The sequence below is a fragment of the Physcomitrium patens genome, chromosome 14 (assembly GCF_059467195.1).
Source record: "Physcomitrium patens ecotype Gransden chromosome 14, ASM5946719v1, whole genome shotgun sequence".
NCBI classification, from domain to species: Eukaryota; Viridiplantae; Streptophyta; class Bryopsida; order Funariales; family Funariaceae; genus Physcomitrium; species Physcomitrium patens.
The window spans coordinates 8,217,236-8,233,462 of record NC_143423.1 but is presented as its reverse complement, the minus strand read 5'-3'; the positions used below and the strand labels follow the sequence as shown (position 1 = coordinate 8,233,462).

The window sequence follows — 16,227 nt, the reverse complement described above, 5'->3', positions numbered from 1 at the left end:
TTCAGAAACATCCCCTTTAATCTGTAAATATTCTAAGGATCTTCATACACTTAGACCAGTACAACAAATAATTTCCTCACTTTCAAACCAGGAATGAATTTCTCTTGTTGTATAGATATGGTAGCCAAGGCGGATTATAAGATGGGGGATGCAAATAACAATAAAAATAAAGAGGAAGGATGAAAGCAAGTAGGCCACCCAGTGCCATACATGGGTGGTCAAATGTGGAAGCCCCGTCATCGCGTGGACAGGCCTGGGCGGGTGAGAGGAGGAGGAGGGGCTCTCTGAGGGGCTCTCTGCGGCACAACAACGTGGCTGACCGCGCTTTGGCTGGCTGGCTATGGAGTGATCTCACTCCTCTACTGCTCCACGCAGTCAGTCAGTCCCTTCCTTGCTTGCTTGCTTCGCCCTAACCCACCACCTCCTCGTCACACCGCATGCCACTACCATGCCTCTGTAATTCCCTCCCCCTAACGCGCCCTGCATCGTGTCCATGGCGACACTCGAGGCGGGTAAGACCGCCGAGGACCTTCGCCGCGAGATCGACGAACTCCAGCGCCAACAGCGAGAGGTTCTGCCATTACTCCTTCTGCCTCCACCTTCAAAACCCTAATTCTTAAATCTGTGTGAATTGGCATCTTTGGAGGATTGTTTATCGTATTCGGTTGGTGTCGTTCACCTTCTTCTTCTACTTCCTGCCGTTGGTCTTTTTTTCCGCCCTTTTAACGTGTTTTGTGTTGTTTTTTTTTGTTTTTGTTTGTTTTTTTTTTTTTTTTCCAAAATTTTAATCATGGTTAGGGTTTGCTTCATGATTTTGTTTCAATTGTTTTGGAATCGGATTCGGTGTACACAGCGATGGATAGTGTCGTTGTTTTGCGAAAAAAGTGCGTTACTGCGTAGGTAGCTGTGAAAAAGGCTGGCAATATTTCGAGAAAGGGTAATCGGTTTTCGGTCCTTGTAAGTTTGGTTTGTAGGATTGCATTTGGCTAAGCGACCTTATTCCACACGAAGGAAACCCTCGACCAAATCTGTATTTCATCGGAAGTGGTGTTCTATTTGTAAAAGTATAACCATCTCGCTGAGCGTGTTTCCAAGTGAGACGATCAAACCGCTATTCTGTCATTTGAATACATTCGCTGTTGAAAAGAATTTGTAAGAGCACAACTTCCGACATGAGGAAGTCTTTGAGATTGTAGTGCTGGATCAATTTTGCAGCTGTAGGAGTTTGTCCAATCTATTGCTACCGTCGGATCTTGGTATAACCGCTCTCGGTCCTGCAATCTCCACGTGCAGAGTTCTTAAGCTGCTAGCGAGGTTCGTGCAGTAATGATCGCTTTAGTGTAGAATGTTGTAACCATACCTACTTTGAAACAGCGGTTCTTAAGAGAATCGGTAAATTACTACTTAAACAATAACGATTGAACCTCACAAACTAAGGTCGTTACACGAAACAGTTGTACAAGGGTAGCAAATTCATCTGTTGCAGTCCATCCGAGCATTGCTTTCCTAAATTGAGTATTGATTCGCTTATTCCCTTTTGTCAAGGACTTTTATTTATTGTATCTGTTATGATCTTGTGGATGGATAACAGATTAATGAGCGACTACGAGATCCCAGAGGGCTACGGAAAAATGGTCCTCAAGGCGGCACAGCGAGAAACATTGATGCTAACGGCCCACACCTGCGCAATAATGCCTCGCGAGGGGTCATCAGGCGGGTAAGGAGAGCTCATCGCGGTGTCTGGCTGTTCAGGAGCGCCACGTATATCTTTTAAATTACCTTAACGATGTTTTTGTTCGGTCGAGGCAATGACTTGTCTCTTTGGGATCTTATAGGTGCATAACAGATTTACGCGATGTTTCTGAACTTTGTTGTTTTCATGAGGCTTTCCCTTTCTTTCCATATCATAGAGGTGCTGATATAGTGATGTGATTTCAGGTGGAAGGCTTTGGTGGGGAAGACCAACGTCCCAGAAAGAGAAGACTACTGTCGGCTGTGGTGAAGGTTTGTCATTTGCCGAATCTCTGCACTGAAGTTTTTTCACCCGGCATTCATGCATTCAATGTTATAGAGATGTGTTTTTTTGCTAGACATGGTACTTTGTACTTGTATGTTGTTTTGTTTTGTTTTTTTATTTTTATTTTATTTTCTCTCTTGAGGATGATGTCTTGAATATTTATGATCTGGTGATTGTGTCTGGTTTGCACAGGTTACGGAAGAGGTGGAGTCTACTGAAAATGAGAAGGAAAAAGAAGGAAATGAAGAGGTTCATCCTGATAAAGATGATGCAGATGAAGAAAATGATGTCGCTGATCGGCGGCCAACGCTCCAACGCAATTACAACGCAGACGATTCCAATTCACTTCCATCAACCGATTCACAGCGAAGGGGGCGCTCCGACTCAAACACGCGCACTCCTAGTGCAGGCGGACATCGTTCAGGGGGACCAGGAGGTCCCGGAGGGCCAAGAAGGTTACCTAGAGAGAGGGGCTTCCTTGTTCGTGTCAGCAATCCAGTTGGCCAACATGTGCGTGTACACACGCTCACAAATTGATTAATCACTTGCAATATCTCTTGCAATGTCCTTTTCAAGCTTGTTCATTTACTTGGGTGATTTATTTACAGTATAATAATTCATAAAAAATCGTCGGCTTAACCTATGCGGTTACATGATTTCACCATACATCTTTGAAGTTGTCATAAAAACATTTGATTGTTGAATCCAGTTTGAACTACTTGTTTGCTGTGTCGAGATTGTAGCAGATTGAAGATGCACAAGCTGGTGAGCCAGTACCGAGGGTTCTGCCCAAGACAAGTGATCCCAATGTTGCTAAGCGAAACCGACGGATGTTTGGAGCTCTTTTAGGTACTCTGGAGGTATTACTTTCTAATCCTTCATAATTTCATTGGAAATGCTGAAAGCGGCCGTGCGTCTTTAAGTTAATTGTTACGTATTTGTTAATTTGCATTTGAAGCTCTGGCTGATGATGCATTCTCGTCTACTGCATGAGACTTTTGGAAACGTGGCCACATTCAAAATATTCAAATTTCCAAATATCTTCTCCTCATGTTCGCTAGTGGCGGATTTTTTTTTTTTTTTTTTTTTTTTTTTTTGTTTTGTTGACAGAAATTTAGGCAGGAGGATAAAAAGCTGTCTGGATCCGAATCATTCCAACGTCGATCTGAGCAGTTGAGGAAGGTAAGTTATTGGGCTGTGTGTATATGTATGTATGCGTTTATAAATATAGTTTAATGCTCCCTCAGTAAGTTTGTATTATTTGTTCCTCCATGTGCCTTTTAATCTTCAATCTGAGACAAAGACCTAGTTTCTGATTTTAAGTGCTTAAATGTTCGGTATTGTCCTTGAAAAACTTGATTTGGCAATTTGATCTGTTATGCTACTTCTGATGATACGTTTAATGCTCATTGCACCATCTCTAACTTCTGTATATGCAGGCAGAGCAGAAGGCGCAAGAAGAAAGTGAACGTTTACGTCAGCAAGAGAAAGAAGCTTTGGCAGAGAAACGAAGAGCTGATCTGGTATAGTCCAATCTTTTCCCTCATCTTGGAGAGATTAAACTGGCAGTCTTGCTAGTAATTTGGAAAGGAAACTATTTCGACCTAGTTTATTTTTTCCAAGCTGCAGGATGGTCAGTTGGCTTCCTCAATTGTTTTTGAGTTCTTCGAAACGCTAGAAAGTTTTGTGTTCAGATCTGCTGTGCATTTCTATCTGTAGAAGATTCGACGTTGTTCTTTCGATCGTGGATAGAAGACGTTTTATTGAGCCCTAATCTCTAAGTGGTTCGTTTTTTCTTTTTCCTTTTTTTTTTTTTTTTTTTTTTTGGACGTTACTAACCTATTTTTGTATGTTGTGTGGTAGACTTTACGTGCAAAATTGGCCGCTGAAGCTGAAGTTAAGCAACTAGAACTCCTTTTTCTGCAGTGGGCAGAACATCATACTCGGCTTGCCTCTTTCATCAGGTGAGGCTTTTCATTTCTTTTAGTGATTTTCAAAACATTCCTTTGCACGCCTGCATTAGAGGTGTGAATGTTTTGTAAAATTCACGTTATTATATGTTCGAACTTGGTAGTGTTCTTCATATTGGTGTCTTAACTTGTGATCTTGCTATGAGAGCAGAACAAAAGCGGGGCCCGGAATTTATTATCTACCAGTTAAGTCTTGTGAAAAGACGGACAATCTGCTTCAGGAAGCTCAGCAGGTATTATGGTACTCAGGAGTTGAGTCGTATTGATTTATGTTATTATGTTCTATATGTACTTATTCTCCTGGTGTGTCCTTACAGGTTCTTTTGTCTGTAATCTGTCTTTATAAAATTAGTACGAGTGTAGACGATTATGGTTCCGAGTCATATATTGTAATTATTATGAATTTTACTGTCATTTTCTGCCACTAAATCCAGTATACAAAAGAAAGCAATTGGAAACGTAGGCAACTATATCTTTAGCAGTCAATGTAGTGGTAGTGTCCTCCAAATTATTCAGAGTTTGATTACCTCTCTGTGATGACGCTGTGTGGAGCTGGTTTCCTTCTAATCACATTCTCTGCCCTCAGAGTAGTTCGTTAGTTTCTTGCGTGGTCAGTTGGAATTCTCTTTTAGTTCCCCTAATAACTTTTGGTTTTATTTTACCAATGAATCAGGAACTGGCAGAATGGAAGACCAGATCACGTGAAGAACTGTCTGAGTGTCAGAGGCAGATTTCTGAACTTAACATGGCGAACTTGGATGTTGAGATTGAGAGATGGAAAAATGGACCTCCTGGGCGATCCAAAGTCTCCAGTGACATACTGACTGCTGAGGCAAATACAGTTGGAGATGGTGATGACAAAGTCCTCGAGCAAGCTGGAGAAGGAATCGATGTTGTTGAAGACGAAGATGACGAAACTGGTGCCATGGTTATAGAAGATGAGGAAAGGGTAATATCTGAGGAGGCGGAGACTAACAAATTGATCAGCGTGTAGATGTGAAGCAAGTGAAGGTGAGAAGTCGATGGCGTTTTGCAACTTCAGGGGTATTGTTGCGTGAAGTGTTTAGAAATAGGTGATTTTGCGCCTTGTAATGCGATTATAAATTAGCAACTTATTTCTCCTGGGTTATCTCATGCCCGTGATTGTTGGGTAGGTCAAAGAGCACAACGGCAAGAGTTTTTACTGGCCTTTGGGGTGAGATTAGATGCCCAAGTAGGAACATTTTTCATGCGGTCATAGATTGTGAAAGTTCCATGTAGAGGTCACTTTGCAGTGTTAAACATGTATAGTGGGATAACTTTTGTGAAATCTTAGTGCTCTTGCGGTCCAAGTTGTCAACTTTGGTTATGTATTTATTTCAATAGAAGTTCATCAGTGGCTTTTAGAGGGGCTCCAAGTGTTGATTGTGGACGGAGAAATGGAATGTTCAGGGATAGCACCAAGTTTCTACTTGTGCTATGCTGCTGAAGAAACCTCGGTACGGCGGCGTCATCTGGTTGGAGCACTCTGGAGGTACACTGTTCCGTCTGATTTTCCCCTGATTATGTAAATTATTGATGTCATCGATTTGGACCAGAATGTGTCAGACAGGGCCAGCAGGATTAATGAAGCGTGCGTTCAAGGGGTGCCCTTCATCTTGTGTAGGATTTGTCTTTCCTATCTTCTCACCATCTGAGTGTTATCATACGCCCATGTCCAACATGTTAAGTAGCAGTTCTGAACGTTCTAGGGAGTGAAAGTAGTAACGTTCAGTGGTATAAATATACTCACTTCCTGACGGCGTGGTGTGGTTGTGTTTAATCTCTTCATTGGAGCACCAAGCGCAGCCTACTTGGATGTAGCTGTTGTCTTAAATGAATTTAGTAATCGATGTCTACTTAGTTTGTATTTTAGATGTCCAACTGCTGGGCACCTTCATCTTCGTGGTCGTACTCATTTATGTTGCTTGCAATGTGCAGCCATACTTGCAACCCATCTATTGTTCTATTGTACCAACGATTTACATTCTGATAATAGCACTATCACCGGCTCAGTCTAGCCAAAAAAATTAGCATTCTGTAGACATTTGTATGTTCTCCTTGTGAGAGAAACCTGCCTTGCGATATAATAATTATTTCTCCACTCCACACACTTGCTTTGCCCGCACGGATTACTTACTTGGCATGTCGAATTTGAAACAGTCGCAGTGTCTGCACATCCTTCATCATGGCTCAGAACTGTAATTTCAATTGAGAAATTAACTGCCTGTCGAGTTCGTCCTCAATGCGAACTTTCATTGCCCCTCACCGCCGTTGCGAAATTCCCTCGCTTCACGACACACGAGCGAAGTGCCATCGCAGTACCGACGCCGGCTGCCTCACCAATTCTTCGCCTCAGGCCCCTGCAAATACATGTAGATTTCTCCACCCAAATTCTCGTTTTGCTCGACTTCCAGTCAACCATGTGCGAATTTGAAACATCACGAAAATAGTTACTTTCTATCAATCACAACAACTTGGATTGTGAAGGTGTTCGTTGTCACGTTAACGACAGAATATGTCGTTTCGCCGTGGCGTCCTGCAACGACGGATGTGTTCTGAACCCCGAAATTTGAAATACTCTTTTGAATTCCCCTTTTTCCATGAATTATCCAGCTCTAAAGCTCACAAATCTTGTTTCCGTCTCCTCAAGTGTCGCCGAACTCAGCTGCGGGGACATGTGTGAAGGAATCAGATGATTCAAGGGCCAGTTTTGACATGGCTCCTCCTCTAAGAAAGCAGTGCCACTCTGGCTTTTGTTTATCGTGGCGTGCTACGTAATGTTCCATACCCCTTCTCTTTCTATTTTTGCCCCTTTATTGCACTCAAGGCTCTTCTTCCTTCCTGTTATTTCTATGCAATCTTGTTTGAATTCGCTACCGTCCACCAACTCTGCACAGTAGGCTGAATCTGCTCCAATTGGTGGTCTGTGCTCTCTTCACATCTCCTCTCTCACGCTCTCTCTCTCTCTCGCTCTTTTAGTCTTGCTATTCCCATTCTCACCTTGCTTATATGGTGCTTGGATCTTCAATGCCTGGAGATTAATGAGCATGGAAAAGCTATTAAAACCAATTTTCAAAAACTGAAAATCCGAAATGGGGATTGTGATTATCATGCACTATTGTACAGGCATTGAGTGTGAAGGATCCTGAAGCTTGGCCCACATTAATCTGCCTACCTAGAAAACTTGAGTGTGTTGAGATGGGTTGAAACCAACATGAATTTCACGTTTCCTAGTTTTTACCATGGAGGGGTCAAAGTCGTTGTGTGAAGAGTTGAAGATTGCTAGTGGTGGGACCCGCTCAATGAGATGCATCTGGTGCCTCTGTAGTTTTTGAGGCAATTGTCTTATCATCAACAATGTCAGATTCAAAGGCTGCAAACTGAAGGTGGCCATCTCTCTGAACATCCTCATATGCCATTGAATGGCAGTAGTTATTCTTCACTGGCCATAAATTTCCTTAAATGACTTGGCACGGTAATTCTCTGTAGCATTTTAATGGCTGTTCGTTGCAGTGATGTGGAGAAGTTCCTGTGAACTTTTGTGCTAGCCTTGATTAAGAAACCGCTCTTTCCTTTTAGTGTTACCCTTGGGCATTTTGTTATGTTTATTTTTTATTTTTTATGTTTGAATGTTCGTATCTTTTTTTTAAAAAAACTTGCTCCCTGTATTCTCCATATGGGGAGGTTAACAGGCCTGAACCTTGGGCTGCCACTTAATCAATTTCGATTCTCCACTATGACACGTGTACGCAGTGCCATAGTTTTGACATTGGTATTCCCGTGTAAACAGACAAAGCCCCCAAGTTGCTGATCTTATTAGGCTGGCAAGCCTAGGGGAGTATCCCTCAATAGTGGAGCTATACCCTAATTTTAATTTTAATTTTCTTACTTTTGGGTAGGACCAAGTTCATTGTCTACGTGTTTTAGTGAGAATGGTGGGGACATGAGAAAAGAAAGTCCGAGTATGTGTTTGGAAACAGTCCTGCATGTTCCATTGAGGAAAAAATTCAAACGTTCCCAAGAGTTCAAGAAGACCAATGGAGCCCAAATTGGTGAACCATCCATTCTCCAATGGTTTGAAAACGAAAAGGAGCAGGCTTTGCATCAATCTCTCCTCTTAAAGGTGGGGATCTCTACTATCTTGTAACCAATTCCAGTTGTGGACAACCACAGCCATCTCTACCACCATGAGCACCTTTATCACATTGTGGGCCCTTGCAAGTTAGGGTTTGGTCTCAAGTTCCCTTCGTGTACAAGAATCAAAAACATCAAATCCTTACTCATTTTGCTATATAGTAACTCCCCCACTTTGTTACAAAAGCTTCAAGGACTGAACACTTGGGTAAGATGATTTTGGGGGAGGAGAATCAACCTCAAAGATTATGCTTGTGATTGAATTCAACAAGGGAATTTCAAAGTACTCAGTTTTATTTTATTGTATTTTATTTTTTTTCCTTGTAAGCAGAAGAGACCCCAGTGAAAAAGACTTGCAGTTGAATTCTAAGAAGCCTGTCGCCATTTGAAGAACTCCAGCACTTTGAATTTGACATCATTGATTGAATTGTCCTCTCAACTTACAAATCATCATAATTAAACGTGGCCATCACTCGAAGTGCCATGCCTACTCAACAACATCAAGCGGCAGGGCAGGGGCGAACTCAAAATTCAAATGCTCCCTTGGGGAGGGGGACTATTGAGAACCGCCGGGCGTATGAGATAACCCCATTCATCCAGCCCTCGCCCCGGCGCTCAATAATGGAAGCCTCGCCTGGGGTCCACTCCGAACCCAGCCCCGAATTCAAACTCCTCCCTTAGGACCCGTAATGGTTTTGGGGTCTCCGCCAGGTTTCTCGCCGAGGACAGACATGTGAGGCTCTGGGATCTAGGCTCCCCATGGATCCCAGGCCTGCGCTGCGGAAAACGCTGCTCTTCCTCGCCACTGCTTTCGCCAATTTGAATTTGGGACAGCTTGGCAGCAATGGCTTCGCACACCCAGAGGACAATCGACCTCACTGAAAGTGCGTCATCGTCGTCGTCGCTCAATTGCTCGACTCAGGTTGCAGGAATTGTCAGTCATTGCGGATTGTTAGTGATGAGACCATCGGCCGGGACTACGTGTTGTTGGCCTTACAACCGTTGAGTCGCACGCATGACTACCATTGCGATTCGAGTCTAGTGAAGTGTGCTCGCCTCTCAATTCGGTCCTCTTCGTTTTTTCTTGAGTGTTGTGTTTGGATTTTTGAATTTGGGGATCCGTGGGATTGTGCAAGAGTGTGCAGAGTTTGTGTAGTGGTCTTCGTGATAGTGAGTCGTAGTGTGGCTTGTACGAGTTCGTTTAGCCGCCCGACACTACATGAGTTGTGCTTTGCAGGTGCTCGTGGGACATTTTCTTGTCGGTTGTGAGGTTGGGGTGAAGTGAAGTTAGGCAATTGGGTTTTGTCACTGTTCCATTTTTTTTTGTGTTTGAACTTTGAGTGCGGGTCTGGTTCTTATTATGTCTGTCAATATCAAAAGCAGCACGCGCATGTGCATTCCTTGCTTCCTTCTCTGCTGCCTCGTGTGTCAGAGACTTTGTTTGTCTTCTCTTACTACTCTTTGTGATCGGCAGATGGAGGTTATTTAAGCCAGGAACTAAGTTACGGTTCTATTGGTACATACCTGTTGGAGCTCAGCTTTTTTCTGCCGATTTCGTTCCGTCTCTCTTGGCAGAGCTACTTGGAAGCACTACCTGGAGTGGGTCCGTGTCTTTGCTCCAAACCCTCGGGCTACACTGCACTCCTTGTCGTCTCATCAGTCTCTCACTGTCTCTCTTTATTCGTTCCTGTCTCGCTTTACTTCGTTCCGTTAAGGTTCTTGTCCTCTGTCGCCGTCACATCGCATTGCCATTGTAAAACAAGCAAGCGATAAATAAATATTCTTGCGAGGTTGTCCTGTACATTCTTTCATCACGATATCTGTGCTTCGTTCCGCAATCATTTTGAACGTGCTTCGTTCCACAACCAATTTAATCTTATAGTGGCACTTCATCATTTGAATTGGCTTCCTACCACTCTACATATCGATTATCTCAGACTCTTCCTTACGAGTGCACTTTATAATGTGCTAGGGGCATTTCTGTATTTCTAGCTTGTTGGTTACAGTTGTGTCTATCTATGTGACACTCTTGAATTCACTGCCGTGGCGAGTGAAGGTTGTTTGGGTTTCTTCTCAGGCAGCTGCCAAGATTCCGTTATGAAGTAGTAAAAGTCATATCGCTATGTCTGTTTTAGCTTCCGTACAATTCCTCGTAATAAAGGTGTGAGTTAAATTCTGTTCAGCTTGTCCTCTTGAATCACTGTCAAGCTTTGTCATTGAAATGGCAATGCTGGTGGTGTTTACAAACATGGTGGAGTGATTCGCCCAGCTGCTGCTTGATTATTCTTACCGGCACCGCACAATCTGCTTGATAAGCTACTATACTGTCGGATGGAGATAAGTTGAGTGGCGTAATTGGACAGGGCTTGGTATAGCCAAAAGACAGCTGAAGATATCGAGGAGCCTGGGTATTACTTTTGCCTCGATTGGTTCTTAAAGTACCAATTCACTCGCTTCTCGGATACACATTTCTCCCCACCAGCAATGGACGAATACGAGAAGCTGGAGAAGATCGGGGAGGGTACCTACGGGAAAGTGTACAAAGCGAGGAACAAGAGCACAGGTCGCCTAGTGGCGCTCAAGAAAACCAGGCTTGAAATGGAGGATGAAGGAGTACCATCAACTGCTCTTCGAGAGGTTTCACTCTTGCAGATGCTTTCACATAGCATCTACATTGTCAGGTACCTGAGAGAGCAATTCAGACCCAACATGCGCTTCATCTGAATTATCCTAACAGCAATCAAGTCGCTGCGGACATGCAAGGTGATTGCCATGGTTTTCCACAGTATCGGAGATGACAACGATTCCGCCTAGCTGTGACAACTTTTCTTCTTGAAGCCACACCATCTGAAATGACCTTCGCCGGAGTCCTTACATTATGCCATGTAGCAGCTGAACGATTCTTTTAAGATAACCTACCAGCCGGAATGATATAGAATTACTTTTCTTATTACAGAGAAAGCAGTGCGGGCTACCTCATTTTATTAATTTTTGAATCTAAAATTTGAAAATTAAATCTCTCTGCCCTAAACTTTGGATAATTTTTGCCATGCAGTATCGTCACCTGTTCGAGATTTACGTCCCACTTGCTCTTGCAACGGGTATCATCACGTTCTTGAACGAAATCTGACATTTTCTCTCCGCTTGCAGGTTGTTATCTGTGGAAAGCGTAGATGAGAATGGGAAACCTCAACTGTATTTGGTTTTTGAGTACCTTGACAGTGATCTCAAGAAATTCATCGATTCGTACGGCCGAGGTAGTGGCAATCCTATTCCCGCGAAAACTATTCAGGTACCCTACACTGATCAGGATGAAATCCTCTCATTTTAGCCAGCAAGTGTCGGTTCTTCTCTGCGGGGTTTCAGACTGTTTATATTGTTCCGCTGATGAGGTGTTGATTTTGTTGTGGATAGTCCAATGTAATTGAGCGTAGAACGATTATTGTGTCTCCTCTCTGGAGTGGTTTTTAAAGCAGAGAATTGATTCTGTCTAACTATCTTCTGCCCGTGACGCTCAAAATGGAAGCTTTCCTCAACCAAATTTTTGTTTGTTTAATTTAGAGCTTTATGTATCAACTTCTGAAAGGCGTTGCGCACTGCCATGGTCATGGTGTTATGCATCGGTACTTCCACTAAACTCTTCTAGTTCATCTTATTCACTTCATCTCATACCCTCCTGTTTAATGTTTAATATCTAAGTTGCCATTGTTGGATTCATTATCAGGGATCTGAAGCCACAGAACTTGCTTGTGGACAAAGAAAAGGGTTTGCTTAAAATTGCTGATTTGGGTCTGGGAAGAGCGTTCACTATTCCTTTAAAGAGCTACACTCACGAGGTTTATAACCGTCAACGATTCTTTCCATTGTTGCCCATAACTGTCAACTGAGTGATGTTTACAAATTTTCATAGCACCTGTCAATATCATTTTTTTTTTTTTTTTTTTTTTTTCTTCTAATATCTGATTCCATCTGTTTTGTCGTCCTGTTGAGCAGATTGTTACTCTCTGGTACCGTGCTCCGGAGGTTTTGCTTGGTTCCAGTCAGTACTCCACATCCGTGGATATGTGGTCTGTGGGGTGCATATTTGGTATGTTCCTGTCGATGGCCCTGTAATTTAAGAAAAATACTGTGTTTCTGATACAGAAGATTGTATCGATTACTTAAGCTCTTGCAATGCTGTTTTATGTTGTGTCTAGCTGAACTATCTCGCAAAGCTCCTCTCTTCCCAGGGGATTCGGAATTACAGCAACTCCTGCATATATTCAGGTGCGCTGTTCTATTTATTTTTGATGACAGCCTGTAATCAACCTTAAGAATTAGTACTACTACTGTTGAAAACTTGTGTCTATTGAATTGAGGTCCCGTCCTGCTCATCAATATCTCAAAACTGAAATCAAAATAATGGCTAATTACTCCTGCGTTTAGTGTTATCTTCTTATAGAAACTTTACTTATGCAGATCAAGTCTTCCAGATGACATATTCATCATGAGTTTTGGTGCAGGCTGCTTGGTACTCCAACGGAGGAATCATGGCCTGGTGTGAAAAAGCTGCGGGACTGGCATGAGTATCCTCAATGGCAACCTCAAAACCTGTCACGAGCTGTGCCGGATATGGGCCCTGAAGCTCTAGACCTTCTAACTGTAAGCAGTGTTGTGTAAACTTTCCTCTGCAAATGTTCTTGTTTTCGTTGGCGGTTGAGTTGCTTGTGAACATGTTTCTGAGTTCGTTAGACCTAAGTTCCCTTTGGTTTGAAGTTAAGGAATCTTCCATGTGGTTGGGTCCTTGCAGAGAATGTTGATGTTCGATCCTGCAAAGCGTGTCTCAGCCAAGGCAGCCTTGAACCATCCTTTCTTTGATGATCTGGACAAGTCTCAATTTTGATCTGTAGACGCTAGCAACCTTTGGAAACACCTTCCCGTTGGCAGTACAAGCGTAGCCTTATTCAATGCATCGATCCGAGCGGGTACAGGTGTCCTTTGCTATGGTTATCCCCAAAAACATAGGTACATATGTGGCACATGTTGAAATTACCGTTTCCCTTCTCAAAGCGAGGGTGGCATTCACCACGCAATTTGCATGTCTATAAGCAGAGTGTATTCAATCAGTTCTCATCCCAAATTTGATCCTTTATGTGTCCAAGTCTTTTTTTTATAAAAAGACCTGGGGCAAGCGCGGCTGTTCTCAACCGAGCATCTTTGACTGAACCAACTATGATTGGACAAGACGGCAAAGTGTTGAACTTAGACATGTGTACCCTTCCAAAGATTGAGCTGACTCCTTGATTGCTAGTAGGCTCCAAGGTGTGTAGTCAGCCCACTCGAAGCTACATTTCCTGGTTTAGCTCAATATTTATCCCTGAACAGTGAGGCGTGCTGTTGAAACCAAACGCCAGTGCTGTTCTTAGACCCCTGAAAAGGAAAAATGAAAAAAAGTAGCATAGAACATTGTGATAAGTCAATGTGGGTCGTGAGGGGTGCGTTTACCCAAATTATGTTTCCGCCACATAGTAGCCGCTCCTCCAGCGTAGTGGACATTTCTATCTGGCCTGTTGAACTCAAGCAGGAGTCTTTTGGAAGGCAGACTCACTGCCCAACAAGAATGCTACTGACCATGCTATGAGTATGTTAGATTTCTTCCGTTTAATTCCTAGATCCCGAGGTTTACAGGACGAATTAGGAGTTGGATTTTGAGAACCTGGTGTATGGCATTCCTGGTACATTTTCTGGAGTGATCTCATGAGAATGTTGCAAAAGCATCTAATCGATGCTCACAAAAAATTATTAGTATGTTATGGGTTTAAAAGTTGTTTTCGACATAAATTCTGGTGTAGTGGCCATATTGTTTACAATTGCATGTTCGTGTTTCATTCAAAAGACTTCAAGAAGACTTATTAAGACTGTAAGGTGTCAAAATTAAACAATCTTGCCTGTTTCTGCAGCTGACCGTGTCCTCCTCCAGTTGGCATCTCAACTTCATTCTGTGGTTCGTACAAGAGAGGCCCTCGTATCATTCACTAGATGACATGTGCTCGCCTTGTTTATCACCTCTGAAAGGGATTTACGAGGATTGGTAGACAGTGTGAAACATCAGCTGAACGCCATTTAGATAGTTTTTGTCTGCGTAAGAGAATCTGGATCAAATGGCACACAATGTTCTCTGATGAGGAATACTTGGCCAAGAACTATCTAGATAAATTGTAATGGAGGAATTGAGTTGCTTTAGATGTGCTGGTAAATGAAAAATATATGTGCAAGTTTAGTCTGACTGATCAATTTTGCTGGAATACTCTGGCTGCAAAACCTCTGGCAAACTTGTTTAAAACGGCAGTGTGGCAGGCATGCGTTGGAAGCAAGTATCAAACGCGCAGAGACCATGCCTGTCTGGTCCGAATGACGTTTGAATAGGGACCAGTCTAGACTCCAGTCAGGTCAATTTTGAATGCGGTAGTGGACCAAATGGATGGCTTCCATGAGTAACCTTTTGCAATGCCTGCAGCTCTGTATGTACAGGGACACAAGCTTTGCAAAGGAACAGCACAGGGTCTGCAAGGAGCGACAAGAATTGAACACTATGCAAGATCAGCAATCTTCCCCACCAAAAGCATGATTAACTTGCAGAAAATTGCTTGCGAGCACCGTCAAATGCAAGTTTGGCAAATACTCACCTCTCTTCTTCGTAACGGAGCAACCCTGATTCTATCCTGAAATGTTCCATCATACCTAATCATATCTTGAAAAAATGTAACTCAGACTTCAAGGTGATGGTCGAAACAACCCTAAAAGGTGCCATACGGTTTCAAAACTTCATAACTAAAGTCTTGATCTTTAAGTCATTTTGATAAGCACCTTTCTGGGACAAGCTACGTCATGGTGTTCGCCCAATTCAACAGAAATTTAAAAAAGATTCAGATAGCACCTAGAATGTTAAGGAAACTGCAGCATTATCATCTGATAAGATGAGCCACATGTGTAAAGATTTTGAGAGAAATCTGGAGTGGTTGTATGGCAAAGGGATCTTGAAGGGAGGTCCAACAACTTGAAGAATTAGAATTGTAAAGTTTGAGGACTTAAACTTCAATAGAAAACTAGAATGTTGTTGGACGAATTTGTAAGCAATGAAGGACCATGTTTAGTTACATCTTCAAAGATATTTGAGTCAATTGCAAATATAAGTTGTAGAAGAACCCTATATATATATATATATATATATATGTATATATTTAATCCTCTATTATAGTTTAATGAATTTGTTATTCATATTCATTAGACATTGAAAGGTTTGACATCCTCTAAACATCAAAATATTTTCACGTGGAGGTATCTGCTTTTTATGTAATGATACAAAAATGGTAATTTAATTTCTAAAACATCAAAAGTATCTTTAATTTTTTTGATATACATATATATATATATATATATATATATGTATGTATTTATTTATTTATTGTACTACTTATGATGTAGATTTCATGGTAAGGATTAAAACAAAAAAAGTTATTTTTATTTATTTTATTTTTAAATTTTTATTTTAAAGAATAAAAAATAATTTTCATAAAATTTTGTTATAAATTTATGGAAATGAGCTAAAAATATATTTTCTGAATTTTCTTTGATTAATCATGTATAACATAATATCTTCAAATAAATGTATTTGAGTTTTAATAAATATAAACTTAAATCTACAATCATAGTTTAGTTCTAAAGAAGATATTTTATATGCATACTAAATTATTTTTTGAAATAAAATAAAAATAAAATTTTCTTCAAGGATAGTAAAATATATTGAAACATTAAATATGTAGAATAAAAAATATGTAGAAAATAAAAAATTTCTACATAATTGATGTTAATGTTTTTTTTGTATAGAAATTGTGTGGATTTGTGTGTATGTGTATATATATATATATATATATATATATATAAGCATGATTCTAAATTCTATTTAGATATTATACATTTCCATATTAATATGATTATCAAATATAAGAAATATGTACAAAAATAAAATATTTTTTATATCAAATAATATTAATTTTTTAATGATTTTTTTATATATTATCAATATTAAAATAATAAATAAATTTT

At 41.2% G+C, this 16,227-nt stretch overlaps 2 protein-coding genes and 1 long non-coding RNA gene across 11 annotated transcripts; all 3 read left to right on the top strand.

Moving 5' to 3' along the window:
• The first annotated feature begins 388 nt into the window (after window positions 1–388).
• Window positions 389–6,114, top strand: LOC112291065 (uncharacterized). Of its 9 annotated transcripts, XR_012218857.2 has the most exons (13): window positions 389–571; window positions 1,592–1,717; window positions 1,939–2,004; window positions 2,210–2,527; window positions 2,761–2,877; window positions 3,128–3,199; window positions 3,457–3,540; window positions 3,881–3,981; window positions 4,139–4,220; window positions 4,661–4,998; window positions 5,142–5,182; window positions 5,419–5,500; window positions 5,947–6,114. XR_012218857.2 is itself a non-coding variant. In XM_090255788.1 (11 exons), exons 1-10 carry the CDS (start codon window positions 494–496, stop codon window positions 4,979–4,981), a joined length of 1,362 nt encoding a protein of 453 aa, XP_090111914.1. In that variant the 5' UTR covers window positions 389–493; the 3' UTR covers window positions 4,982–4,998; window positions 5,419–6,114. The 9 variants fall into 9 exon arrangements, 5 of the variants coding, with proteins under 5 accessions (XP_090111914.1, XP_024393791.1, XP_024393793.1 ...); XR_016506312.1 differs by having other exon boundaries at window positions 2,764–2,877; window positions 5,419–6,114; XR_002972333.3 differs by lacking the exon at window positions 5,142–5,182.
• Window positions 6,115–6,250: 136 nt separating this feature from the next.
• LOC149987834 (uncharacterized) lies at window positions 6,251–7,256 on the top strand. Its single transcript, XR_016506313.1, has 3 exons — window positions 6,251–6,380; window positions 6,659–6,782; window positions 7,135–7,256. It is a non-coding gene; the product is annotated as an uncharacterized LOC149987834 (long non-coding RNA).
• Window positions 7,257–9,021: 1,765 nt separating this feature from the next.
• LOC112291066 (cyclin-dependent kinase B1-1) lies at window positions 9,022–13,962 on the top strand. The gene is made up of 8 exons (XM_024538028.3): window positions 9,022–10,823; window positions 11,293–11,434; window positions 11,704–11,765; window positions 11,867–11,978; window positions 12,136–12,229; window positions 12,339–12,408; window positions 12,645–12,783; window positions 12,932–13,962. The coding sequence occupies exons 1-8, from the start codon at window positions 10,627–10,629 to the stop codon at window positions 13,022–13,024; spliced, it is 909 nt and encodes a 302-aa protein (XP_024393796.1). The 5' UTR covers window positions 9,022–10,626; the 3' UTR covers window positions 13,025–13,962.
• The last annotated feature ends 2,265 nt before the right edge of the window (window positions 13,963–16,227 follow it).

What these genes read in the sequence shown, in the direction of transcription:
- LOC112291065 (XM_024538023.3), top strand. Translation starts at nt 494, where the DNA reads ATGGCGACACTCGAGGCGGGTAAGACCGCCGAGGACCTTCGCCGCGAG. An exon ending in CGCGAGGGGTCATCAGGCGG is followed by an intron (nt 1,718 to 1,938) that starts GTAAGGAGAGCT and finishes ATGTGATTTCAG; the next exon opens with GTGGAAGGCTTTGGTGGGGA. An exon ending in CGGCTTGCCTCTTTCATCAG is followed by an intron (nt 3,982 to 4,138) that starts GTGAGGCTTTTC and finishes CTATGAGAGCAG; the next exon opens with AACAAAAGCGGGGCCCGGAA.
- LOC112291066 (XM_024538028.3), top strand. Translation starts at nt 10,627, where the DNA reads ATGGACGAATACGAGAAGCTGGAGAAGATCGGGGAGGGTACCTACGGG. An exon ending in CAACTCCTGCATATATTCAG is followed by an intron (nt 12,409 to 12,644) that starts GTGCGCTGTTCT and finishes GTTTTGGTGCAG; the next exon opens with GCTGCTTGGTACTCCAACGG. An exon ending in AAGCTCTAGACCTTCTAACT is followed by an intron (nt 12,784 to 12,931) that starts GTAAGCAGTGTT and finishes GGGTCCTTGCAG; the next exon opens with AGAATGTTGATGTTCGATCC.